Source organism: Pteropus alecto, unplaced genomic scaffold (genome assembly GCF_000325575.1).
Source record: "Pteropus alecto unplaced genomic scaffold, ASM32557v1 scaffold821, whole genome shotgun sequence".
Taxonomy (NCBI): Eukaryota; Metazoa; Chordata; class Mammalia; order Chiroptera; family Pteropodidae; genus Pteropus; species Pteropus alecto.
This window is the reverse complement of record NW_006431396.1, coordinates 353,457-365,991: the sequence shown is the minus strand read 5'-3', so window position 1 is coordinate 365,991 and position 12,535 is coordinate 353,457. Positions and strand designations below refer to the sequence as shown.

General features: G+C 41.3%; 1 protein-coding gene across 1 annotated transcript in view; it reads left to right on the top strand.

Annotated features, from left to right (window-relative positions):
• VBP1 (VHL binding protein 1) overlaps positions 1-11,411 on the top strand; it is a 15,110-nt gene extending 3,699 nt beyond the window's left edge. The window contains exons 3-6 of the mRNA XM_006905813.3: positions 5,277-5,343; positions 6,572-6,670; positions 9,080-9,218; positions 10,344-11,411. Of these exons, the coding sequence (XP_006905875.1) occupies positions 5,277-5,343; positions 6,572-6,670; positions 9,080-9,218; positions 10,344-10,414 (376 nt within the window). The 3' untranslated portion in view covers positions 10,415-11,411. The remainder of the gene's footprint in view (positions 1-5,276; positions 5,344-6,571; positions 6,671-9,079; positions 9,219-10,343) is intronic.
• Positions 11,412-12,535: the final 1,124 nt, after the last annotated feature.

Genomic DNA, 12,535 nt, shown 5'->3' with positions numbered 1-12,535 from the left:
AGTCTATGGTCCTTTAGTTTAGTTCCCATTGTTTCTGCTATGCATTTTATTGTTTCATGTCTTATATTCAGGTCCTTAATCTATTTTGAGTTAATTTCGGTGTGCCATGATAGACAACAGTCTAGTTTCATTCTTTTGCAGGTAGCTTTCCAGTTTTCCCGGCATCATTTGTTGAAGAATCCTATCTTTTTAGATAAACTAATTTTCGTTTTTAGATACTTTCAAGATCCTCTCTTTTTGTTCATTTCATTATTTGTCTGTGGGGGTATCTTTCTTAACTCCCTTCTTAACTAACTATATTTGACTCTTGAACAACATGGAGGTTAGGGGCTTCAACTCCATCCCTCCCCCCACCGTGCAGTTGAAAATCTGTGTATAACTTTTGAGTCCCCCAAAACTTAACTAATGGCCTACTGATGACCAGAGGCCTTGCTGAGAACATAGTCGATTAACACATATTTTATATGTTTTTTGTGTTATGTACTGTACTCTTACAACAAAGTAAGCTAGAGAAGAGAAAATGTTAAAATTATAAGGAAGAGAAAAAATATATATACAGTATGTATTGAACAAAATTCCACATATCAGTGGACCTGTGCATTTCAAAACCATATTATTCAAGGGTCAGCTGTATATGGCAGCTTCCTATAGCTATGTACCTGAGTGGTTTGCCTGTATCCATAGAGGATTTTGCTTTTGTTGGGAGCCGTGAATCTCTACCAGCCTTGAACCACTTGAGCCCTGTTCCAAGTTCTTCAGCTTAGTGTGTGAACTCCCTTCCCCTCACCACCCCAAGCAAGTCAGGGGCGTAGGCCCGGGTCTGTAGCCAGTGTTGGCATGTGCCTCATGATGCCTACTTTTCTCTAGTCCTCTCACTGCTCAACTCAAAGCCTTTCTGCTTTTTTCCCTTTTATTTTAACTGGAATTTCCCTCACCTCTGTGATATCAGCTATGCACCAAGAACTGTTTTTGTGCATGATCGAGTTATTTTGCCAGCACGCGGTTCTGTATAGTTCGGATACTAACCTTTTTCTTTACATATGTCGTAAACCTTTTCTTGTAGTCTGCCTTCTATCTTTAACTTCACCTTCAGCTGTGTAAAAGTTCTTTGGTATTTCATAATTCTCGTGTGGCGATCTCATCTTTAATACGTGAACTGTATGCCTTTTATCTTTCTTTAACTGGAAATTTTGTGATTGTCGTTTTTTCTCTTTTTTCTGTCATCTGGTAAATTTTTTTTTCTTCCTCTCCTGAGATTCCCGTTAATATGGATGTTGACATTTCCAACTCTGTCTTCTATTTCTTTTATTATTTCCTGTCTTCTGCTGGCTTTGGTAATTTGTCTTTTGGCAATTAGAAGGCTATCCATGAGTTCTTTATTTCAACCATTACATTTTTTATACTTAGTAGTTTTGGTTGGTTCTTCTTATATCCACTTGTTTCTTCACATTATCAATATCCGGTCATTTCTCTTTGAGGTAGTTTAAATGCTTACTGTATAATCTTATCTTTTAGTATTTGATTTTGTTTCATTTGATAGAGGTTGTTGAGTTTATTGAAATTGAGTTTTTGGAGTTGAGTTTATCAGATTATCATTTCTTTTCCCTGTCAGCTCTTTCTCCCTCAGGGCTATTAAGTTACTTTGGCCAGTAGCGTATGTGGAGGCGAGAGTAGCTTAAGTCCTTCCTAGTTTGGAGGGCTAGAAAGAATGCTGCTGGCGTTACAATCTAGGGCATGGCCATTGGACAAATGCTCCTTCTCCCCAACCAAGTAACTCAGCCTTTGGGGGCTTCTTTCTGTTCTTCTGCCCTCAGCTGTCTTCACTGTTGTCACCCCTGGGTGTAGGAGTGGAGTGGGGGACTGCTGAGGGCCAGTACTTCTCTGAGCCTCAGCCTGACCTCCCCATCTGTGGCCAATTCTGTTTTTCTCCCCTGTAGCAGTGATGGAGTAGGTGTTTATTCACCCAGAGCAACTTAGAGGGAGTAAAAGCACGTAGAAAGTTCTGTAGCAGTCCTCCCCATTCGAAGATTTGGTCTGCTTTTCTTCTAAGCTACCGTCTCTCCTCTCGCTCCTCTACCCAGTCCCAGGACCTAGAGGTTTTCATTGTCCATTAGCAGGGAGAGTAGCTAAGTAGTGTTATATTCATAATTGAATATTACACAGCAGCGAACATGAATGAACAAATCCGAGGAAACTAATTGAGTTTAAAAAGCAAATCCCCAAAATACGTATAGCATGAGACCATTTGTATTAAGCTAAGAAACTAGTAAAGAATATATTGTTTAGGGATAGATATAAATGTGATGAAACTATTTGAAGAGGGGAAAAAGGGACAGTGAATGGACAGTTAAGGACAGCTGTCATCTCTTGGGGTGGAGAAAGGCGGAGATGGGTGTATTGCTCGGACATGCACAGCGGCCTTGGAGACTTGGTTCCTGAGCTGGCTGGGGTTTCAGCTGCTTGGTTCATTAACATGCTTCCTAATTTGTATAAAAGAGTTCACAGAACATGAGCCTCCAAACTAAGTCAAAAAAATGAATGCTAAGTATGTGTTTCCAGATTATTCACTGTACTGGATGACCACATAGTGATCCTGTTTTTTTAAGCAGCAGGCTCATGTAATACATTTGTTGTCGGGTTAATAATAAAATTTGCTCTGCTAACCTCCTTAACACATTCTGTGACTCCTTTATACGATGCAATAAGTTCATTTTCATTATTTAAATTTTATTACGTACTCATCTCTACTAATATTTAGTTAAATGTATTCTGAAAGAACCACAGCTTTGTTTTTGTGTCTTTGGTCTGTTTTGTTAGAAATTACATTGATTTGACAGGGACCCGAGAACTCTTTTGCAAATTTTTCCATGCAAAACATATTAAAGCATTGGCAGCTTCTAATCAGAAAAAGAGCTAAACTTCGGTGACAAAAAAACGTTTTATTCTTTCCTCTCTGAGTGACTTTGAGTGTTTATAGCATATTTTTATCTCTTATTTTCTTGTTAGGGGAGTTGATTTCATTTGGGAATCAGTTCCTAGTAGTTTTTTAAACAATTGTTTCGTAATAGACTTTATTTTTTAGAATAGTTGTAAAATTGAGCAGAAGATACAGACATTTCCCATACACCCCTGCGACAGAAGCATGCCCAGCCCCCCCTGCCGCCAATCATCGACAGCCTCCACCAGAGCGGTGCCTTCGTTATAATCAATAAGCCTGTCTTGATGTGTTATTACTAACTAAAGTCCCTAGTTGACATTAGGGTTCACTCTTGTGTTGTACTTTAGGTTTTGACAAATGCATGATGTCACGTATCCCTCATTACAGTGTCACACAGAGTAGGTTCACTGCCCTAAGAGTTCTTGGTGCTCTGCCTGGTCTTCCCTCCCCCCCACTAACCTCTGGCAACCACCAATCCTTTTACTGTCTCCAGTTTTGTCTTTTCCAGCATGTGATGTAGTTAGAATCACGTACTGCATAGCCTTTTCAGATTGGCTTTTTTCACTTAGTAATATGCATCTAAGGTTCCTCTGTGTCTTTTTGTGGCTTGGTTATTCAATCCTTTTCAGTGCTGTTAATATGCCATCGTTGGATGTGCCACAGTTTATTTATCCATCACCTCCTGAGGGACATCTCGGCTGCTTCCGAGTTTTGGCAATAGGAATAAAGCTGCTGTGAACATCTGTGTGCAGGTTCATGTGGCCGTACGCGTTCAGCTCTTTTGGGTAGATACCAGGGCACATGAGTGCTGGGTCATGTGGCGAGAGTATGTTTAGTTTAGTAAGAAACTGCCAAACTGTCTTGTAAAGCGGCTATACCATTTTGCATTCCCACCAGCAGTGAATGAGAGTTCTGTGGCTCCACATCCTCGCCAGCACATGGCGGCGCCGGTGTTCTGGGTTTCAGCCATTCTGGTCGTCTGATAGGTGTGTGCTGGTGTCTTCTCGTTGTTTCACTTTGCATTTCCTTGATGACATACAGTGGAGCATCTGTTTTTATGCTTAGTTACCATCTGTGTATCTTTGGTGACGTATCTGTTAAGGTCTTTGACCCATTTTTTAATCAAGGTGTTTTTTTTATTATTGAGTCTTAAGAGTTCTTTGTATATTTTGGATGACAATCTTTTACCAGCTGTGTGTTTTACAGAGATTTTCTTCTAGTCTGTAGCTTGTCTTTTCATTCTTTTGACGTGTTTTTTTTTTTCTGCACAGCAGAAATTTTTAAATTTAACGAAGTCCATCATATCAGTGATTTCTTTCATGGATCGTGTCTTTGATGTTTATCTAAAATGTCATCACCACACTAAAGTCATCTGGATTTTCTCCTGTGTTACCTTCTAGGAGCTTTATAGTTCTGCATTTTTACTTTTAGGTCTGTGATTCATTTTGACTTAATTTGTGTGACGTGTACAAGGTCTGTGTCTAGATCCATTTTTGTGTGTGGATGTCCCGTTGTTCCAGGCCTGCAGTCTTGTGAGTAGCTATGACAAAACTTACCTGTTGAGCCTGATCAGTCCCATCATGCCCTTCACCGTTTTCTTAAACTTCTTGTATTCAAATCAATGATGCATTTATAATTTGAAGAGCAGTCATTACCTAACTGGAAAATAAAATAGCATCTATTAACATAAAAGTTAAACAAAAATTACCCAAAGCTTAAAAGAATCACTAGAGTATACTATCTTGTGATGTAGCATTCAGGTGATGGTGCATGTTTCTCGTAGTGTGGCGGGCACGAACACTGAGAAGCTGTCGTTGAATTTTGCTGGCGTTTAGCTGACTGCCATGTTCCTGTCTGTGCCCTGGGCGCGCCCTCTGGGAGCAGTGACATGCAGCACTGCATAGGGGGTTGGTGGTTTCCAGTAGTTTCGAATTTAGAGTATAATACTTGAGTGCATGTTATTAAAAAGTAATAATTTATTTAAAATGCAGTTCTAATCAATTACAGCACCTCTAAATCACATCCATGGAACGCAGTTTGCTGTGGAAATGTTAACCAATGACAGGGTGTTTGACGTAGAGAATAGGGCTTTGTACACAATAGGCATTCCATACATATTTGCTATTATATCTACATATTTTAGTAAATATTTATATCTGAAATATCTTAGCTATTTTAATACAATTTTGTTAAATATCTTAAATATAAAGTATCTTAAATGTTTTATCTTTGCAAATTCTCCTCAAGAACATATCCGTAGAAAATGCGGTGTGTAAGTCCGGGTCCAGGTGTTTATTGTTCCTGCAGATTACTGAGTTAACCTTTCTCTTATTCACAGGCTAAAAGGTCAGATTCCTGAAATTAAGCAGACTTTAGAGATTCTAAAATACATGCAGAAGAAAAAAGTAAGTGTATTTTTGTTTGTAAATATGAGCGAACCAGGATACTTCAGCCGAGGTGCGTCCTCCTTGACTGTTTGTCACTGGTGTTTGATCTGTGCCGGAAGGGCCAGTCAGCCTTCTTGGGCACGTGTTCTGATGTTACAGACAGTGTGCTTCCGTGACAAACGTGGCTTTAGGGTACGCCCCCACTCCCGCAAATCAGATTTAACGCTAGGGCCCACACGTCTGGGATTATTTTATTTATATATAGTTTTTGCAAAACTTCAGTGCAGTTCGAACTTCTTTTAGGCACAAGAAGAAGATGTCTTATTTCGAAGTAGTAGCATCTAAGGGTTGTTGTTGTTGCTGTTCGCCCTACGAGCAAGGAGTGAGTCCAAGACTTACAGAGCGGGAGAGAATTTAGAAGTTAACGTTTCAGGTTCTCATTTCACAGTCACAGGAAGTTACATTGCTGGTCACCGGCAGAGCGGGATTCGAACATCTTCTGAGTGTTAGTCCACTGCTTCTTAAACAGTAGCAGGCTGGAAAGATGAGATTTCATGAGGATATGAGATTTAAAAGATTCTGTGTGTGTGTGTGTGTGTGTGTGTGTACAGAGAAAATGTATAAGAATCTTCATAACAGGATTATTCATTATAGTCAAAAGCTAGAAAGTACTAAAATGCCCATCAATAGTAGTAAATACATAAAATGAAATACTATCCTGAATACTATGTGTGTGTGTGTGTGTGTGTGTGTGCGATGTATTACTTGACTGGTAGAATTAACTGCATGTCCAGTGCATTATTTTATGTGGTGATCTTTGTAAGACACTTGAGCGAACTGGTTGCTTGGGCATGACATACTGATGAAGCGGTAATAATAGCTAACTCCTGTATTGCGTGCGTGTGTGTGTGTGTCTGTGTGTGTCCGCGTGTGTCTGCGTGTGTGTAACCTCCGCTTGTGGCGGCCTTCAGAGGTGCAGGGACCATAATCCTTATTTTACACACGAGGAGCCTGAGACACAGACGGGTCAAGTCATACGCCCGATGCGCACAGGTGGCAGGTAGTTGAGCCAGAGTCCACGGCGTCCTCGCCCGCCATCTGGGTCCAGGCATTCGTGTGTTTTGCTACTGCGCTTCGTCCGCATGACGCTGCTGCTTTCAGTGGCTTAGGTTCAGCTGCGAGCTCTTCTCCTTTGTAACCTTGGTGTCGTACTCGCCTGTTCACAGCACTGTCGTTTTTTTTGAAGGAGTCCACTAGCTCACTGGAGACCAGATTCTTACTGGCAGATAACCTGTATTGCAAAGCTTCAGTTCCTCCTACTGATAAAGTGTGTCTGTGGCTGGGGGTAAGTACGTGTGACAGCTGCGGCCTCTCCGGCCGGCCTTCGCAAACCCGTGTGTTTTCCCAGAACAGCAGTATTGTCTGAGCTACGTAAAGTGCTTCGCTCCCTTCGACTGTGGAAGGAGTGAAGGGGTGGAGTTCAAGTGCGTCTTAGAAAAGGACTGATTTTTCGGAGTGTGGCGGTTTGCCGCGAAAACATGCCAGGTCGCTCCCAGTCCAAACGAGACTGACCCAGAGACCGCCGCCCCTCCCGCCGACGCTTTGCCTCTTAAGTGTAGCGGGAGGAAGGGACCGAAGCACCTCAGACAAGGGTTTCTTCCCAGTAGGAGCTCGTAAGTTCTAGAAAGATCTCTCCAGACTGAAGGGGGAAAAGATTATTACAAAAACCTTGAGGTTGGAGCCCAGTCTTTAGACAATATACTTCCATTGTAGACGATGTCGTCAACCTGGTCTCTGATTTTTTCCTGTCTTACTCCTCCCGGTCCCCTGACCAACCAGCCAAGCCATTCCTGAGTGACTAGCTAGCTGGCTGTCCGCAGGTCTCATTGCCTCAGGCAAGTTGCCATACAGAGTGGCACGCCAGCGCGCTGCTCCCAGCTGCCCCCACTGGGAGGGACCCCCTTGCTGCTGTCCTGTAGACTGTCCCCTGAGAGGCGTGTCAGTGCCACGAAACAGGGACAGAGCAGCACATGGAGACTCACTTCTCTGTCCCGTACTTCCTCCTCCCGATTTTTGTTCGTTGTAATATTTTCAGAGGTCGCACATTTAATTCTGCAACCATAATTCCCATCCTTGTTGAGTTTAGTTCTGTAAACAGAACTGCCATTCACCCAGTGGCTCCAGTCCTAGGGGTCATGGTCATTCTCCTTGGTTTCTTTTTCCCTCCACCCGCACCCCATCAGCAAGTGGGGATCGGGCGATCCCTTTCATTGCACTGGGACAGCAGGACGCCCTCTGGTGACAGTGGCCGCTGGAGCCCACTCACATCTCACACCAGGATGAATTCCAGATAAGTCACATACTCACATGAAATCCTCACACCATCAAAGTTTAGGCCAAGTCATAGACGACTCATTTTGTAACTGGAATAAGGATGGTTGTTTTAGGCCACAAAAGTCAGAAATCATAAGCAAAGTTAAAAGACAATGAGCAGGAAAAAAATTTGTAGGTCACATTGCAGCAAAGGACTAACGGGTTTGAGGGTGACTTGGAGTTAACGCTTGGGGCATGTCAGTCTTGAGATGCCTGTTAGACCGTCACATGTCTGTGTTTGACAGGCGACCCAACTAAGGAGAAATACTTGGCACAGGCTGCTTCGTGAGTGAACATGTGTTTTGACATAAATGACATGTTTTCAAATGTATTCTATTTTTTCTTGTGAAAAGTAAGCAAATCGCAGACATTTCTGAAAAAAAAAAAGAGTAAGAAACAACAGCAGTCGACTCAGGAATGAGATTGGGGGGCTCTGAGATTGGAGAGACACACACTTTCCATGGAATTTTTTTGGTCCTATCTGAAGTTTGATACAGTAATGATCATGGCTCGGGTTATTCCGTCATCATTTACGCAGCACCTGCTTTGTGCCAAACACTTTCACGTTGTCCCGTTTAATCCTTAACAATCGTTTGAGTAATTTTTAGATTCCATCGGTCAGCTGAGGAAAGCGGCTCGGGAAGTGCCCGATGGTAAGTCAGGTGATAGGAGGATTTCGGAGCCGGGGAAGGTTCGATTTGGCACCACCACAGAGCGTGCGGCCCCACTTGTGGGCCGTGACACCACATCTTCCGAATTGCAGACACAGTCCCCTTCCTGTGCCCCTAGCATCTGTTGGAGGTAGGAAGGGGACAGTAGAGCCAGCTGTTTTTCTCATCGGATCAAATGTCAATAATTTCTATGTCTTTGAAAACTTTGACATTATTGTATGTTAAGCTCAGCAGCAACCATTTAAACGGATTCGAATGCAGTACCATTTAGTGTCATGATGGAGTTAGTAGAACGATAGGATTTGGTACCCGAACATGTTGCTTCTCACCCAAACTCTCCCATTTACTCATTGGCCACGTGAGCACGGGCTGCCTGACCTCTCAGGACCCATTTTCTTAACCGTAAAGATGAAGATAACGTGCCTCACCAGGGCGGTTATAAGAACTAAACGACATAATGTACGTAAATATATTCTCTAACCCCGGGTCAGTAACCTTCCGTAAAAGGCCAGAGAGCGAATATTTCGGGTTTGCAGACCACTTGGTCTCTGTCACAGCTGCTCAGCTCTGCCACTGTGGCACGAAGGCCTGAGAGGGGAATGGCTGGCTTCCACCAAAACCTAAGGCAGAAGGCAGCAGCTGGCTTTGGCCCGTGGGCCGTAGTAAGTGCCGCGCGAACGTTAGTAATCGTCTTGACTCTCTCCCTTCAGGCTAATGTAATGCTCGAGTATGATATTGACGAAGCTCAGGCCCTGTTGGAAAAGAATTTATTGACTGCAACGAAGAATCTTGATTCTCTGGAGGAAGACCTTGACTTTCTTCGCGATCAATTTACTACCACCGAAGTCAGTATCCTTTCTTGGAAAAGAAACGAGGAGGAAGGAGAGGGATGTTTTTAACATTCTTACTTGCTTCGCTTTAATGAGAAGAATGTCCTCATCCTTCGACCCGTCAGTCTTTCCTCATGCGCACTGGCCTCATTCTGCTCCGGCCCTCCCCCAGCGCACCCCAGGTACCTCGTCACCCCAGTCCGTCATTCTCACCCCCTGCAATGGGCCACAGCCTTTGCACTTTCCCGCTGCGTCTCCTACCTGTTTCCCGGGTGGCTCCTTTTTATCATTCACATTTCAGCTCAAGCATCAGAACATTTCTGAACGCATCCTACCCGTCTCAGGGCGTCTTGTCCCTCCGCCCTCACTTAGTGCGTCGTGCGTCGTGTGCCTTCCACACCGGGCCCGGAGCCCTTCCGGTGTAGGAGCTGTCCTTTGTCTCTCTTCGTCACAGCAGGTAGCACAGGGCAGGCGTTGAGTGCGTGGCAGAGGGAGGGCAGGCCTGTCTGAGGCCTAGAGCCGGGAGTGGCATGGGACGGGTAATGCGACAGCTTTGTCCAGAGGGGAACAACCCGCACAGTTCCTAGAAGGTAACATAGGAGAAAACGTAGGTGACCTTGAGTATGATGATGACTTTTTAGGTAAAACGCCAAAGGCATGGTCCGTGAAACAAAGAATTGACGTGTGAGAGCCTATGCAGGGTAGGAAGGAAAATATGTAGATGCTTAATAAATCCAGTGAATGTCCTGTTAAACCGAAGGGAAGGCGAGACAATTATTAATCAAATTGTACTGATTTAACTCTTACGTATCAGGATAGGGTTTGAACGTTCTTTGAAATTTTGTGGATGAGGGACTCCCTTTAAGACTGTTGACGATGTCAGCCACATATTCGTTAAATATATTCGTACTTGACTAGATTTGCTAAACAGTTGTCGATCCGAGGCCTCCATTGGTTTTGGTGGAATTTAGTTCCAATATTTTCTTAGCAAATGATATCATGGCAAGATGGCTCACAGCACTTCTTGTCACCAGTACTTCGGGTGTGTGATTTCTGTCTTTGATTCAGTGTGCGAGTGAAAACTTAGTCATTGCATCTGTTATTTTTAGAATTGCATTTGCATTTTCTTTGACAATTCTTGCAGATATGGCCAGGGTTTATAACTGGGATGTAAAAAGAAGAAACAAAGAAGATTCTGCCAAGAACAAAGCATAATGCTGGCAATTAAAAACGTGGTTCAGTTTTCCAAACGTTATTTTAAATACCCCAAAGTTTATCCTTAAAAGTTGACATAATTTTGAATGATTTTTAAGAGTAAGAATGATAATTAAATCTTTAAAATAGGTAAACACCATTTTATTTATTTATAAAAACAAAAGTAGTTGCAAATATTTTATGAAATTAGCAGTATTTTTATTTTTTTTTGCCTTTCCAGCAGATCAAATGCTGCTTTTGTAATTTTTTTTTTGTTTGTCATAAGAAAAGTCTTAGCTGAAATGACTTAAAACCCAGGTATGTGCTGTGAAACTGAATTCTGCACACTTTAGCACAGATTAATTTTTCTTTTAATTAGCTGATGTTACTCTCACTTGATGTGGTCGAGCCAGTTTAGAGGTAGGAAAAAGTCAGTTCGAATATTTGCAAAATCGTTTTTCTTTAGTACATGTGGGGCTGTATGGCCCTCTGCTGCTGTTATTTGTCTTATGTAAGTGGAGTGTCATGAATTACTGCTTAGCCAATAAGTATCTATTACAATATTCTGTACTTTTCAGGAAATGCTAATTTCCCTTCCGAAACAGTAAGAGGGCTATTGAGACAACACTTTTTCTTACCCTGTTTAAGTGCACAGTGTCCTTGCAATGCCAACATAAGGGAGATTTGAGCCAACATGGAATAACAAAATTACTCCCTCAAAACTCTTGGCTTAAAGCGATTATGTATTTCTTAACAGTTCTCCAAAGCAGCTGAACAGGAATATTAAGTAAATATAAATCTGCAATGGTTGAAAAGGCCCGCGAGCTTTTTTATTTATGTTAAAACCTCATAGGAATAGTAGAAAGTCTACATGGAAAGCCATCAGTATTGTGGCTGCTCTTGGGTGCTGCAGATTCTGGTAAAAACGCAAATATTATTCCATTTCCATGTAGTTAAGAGTATACTTGTATAACGTTTTGTAGTTGTATTTCATGATATTAAAACAGTGAAGTTAAAACTGTTGTGTGGCACCTTTTTTCACGTTACTCTTTCAAAAGTCAACATGGGTCTTTTCACATATTTATAAAGTTTATTTACTTGTACATATAACTAGCATGTCCCAAGAACTTCTTATGTTTGTAGAAAAAACAAAGTCCTTTTGGAAGGAATGCAGATAAGAAAACAATTGAGGAGTTAAATCTGAAAGGTAACCGAAGTTCCTTGAGTCAGTTTTTCTTTTGTAATTTGAAATTCGCATATTTTAGAATTTGAGGTTTATAAACATCTTGAGATATTGTAAGTGCTACTTTCCCCCAAACTTTACTATGGTAAATATGTTGGTACAAAATGTCCTTGGTAATAGGACAGGAATGATTTGCTCAGAAGATTTTTATTTTCTTAAGTCCGTGAAGATATAAATAAGAATTTTTAGGTATTCTAGGTAATGTGAAGAGACACAGCTCTTTAGAAATGAGAATTAAAGAGCAAAAGTTGAGTTAATTATTCAACAAATACACACTCACACACATCCACCCACCCACCCAGTATGTTTCAGGAATAGTTACCATGCTCTGTTAAATAAAACAGATATTTAAGTCTTGCTTCAGCCAGATTATTTCTCTTGTAATGGTTTACATTTTCAGAATAACATAACCATCCTGATTTGACATGGTATTTTGAAGCTTAATCTTTGTAGAGTATACCTAGAGAGACTATGGGCAAAACACTGACTACAAAACTTGATATGGGGTAGATACCGGGTAATGAATATGTTGGAAATGCAACTGAAATTTAGCTGTTTTTCCATTATGAAACATGTTCATTTGAGAAAATTTAGAAAATAGGGAGGAAAAGACTTTAAGTTCCACTCGTAGTCTGCCTTAATAGTTCTGTCTTCCATTTCTTTCTCAATGCATAGGGTTTTTTTTCAGAACATAATGGAAATAATTTCATCTTTAACATTTTTATCCTACTTTCTTCACAATATGGAATTCGCTTATATAGCACTATTACATTAACATCATTTTATTAGTTTCATAGTAGTATAATGGATGAACCTATAGTAAACTGAGTTGGACATTTGGGTGGTTTTAATTTTTTTTTCTCTATTATAAGTAAAAAACTTACATTTTTTTTATATAA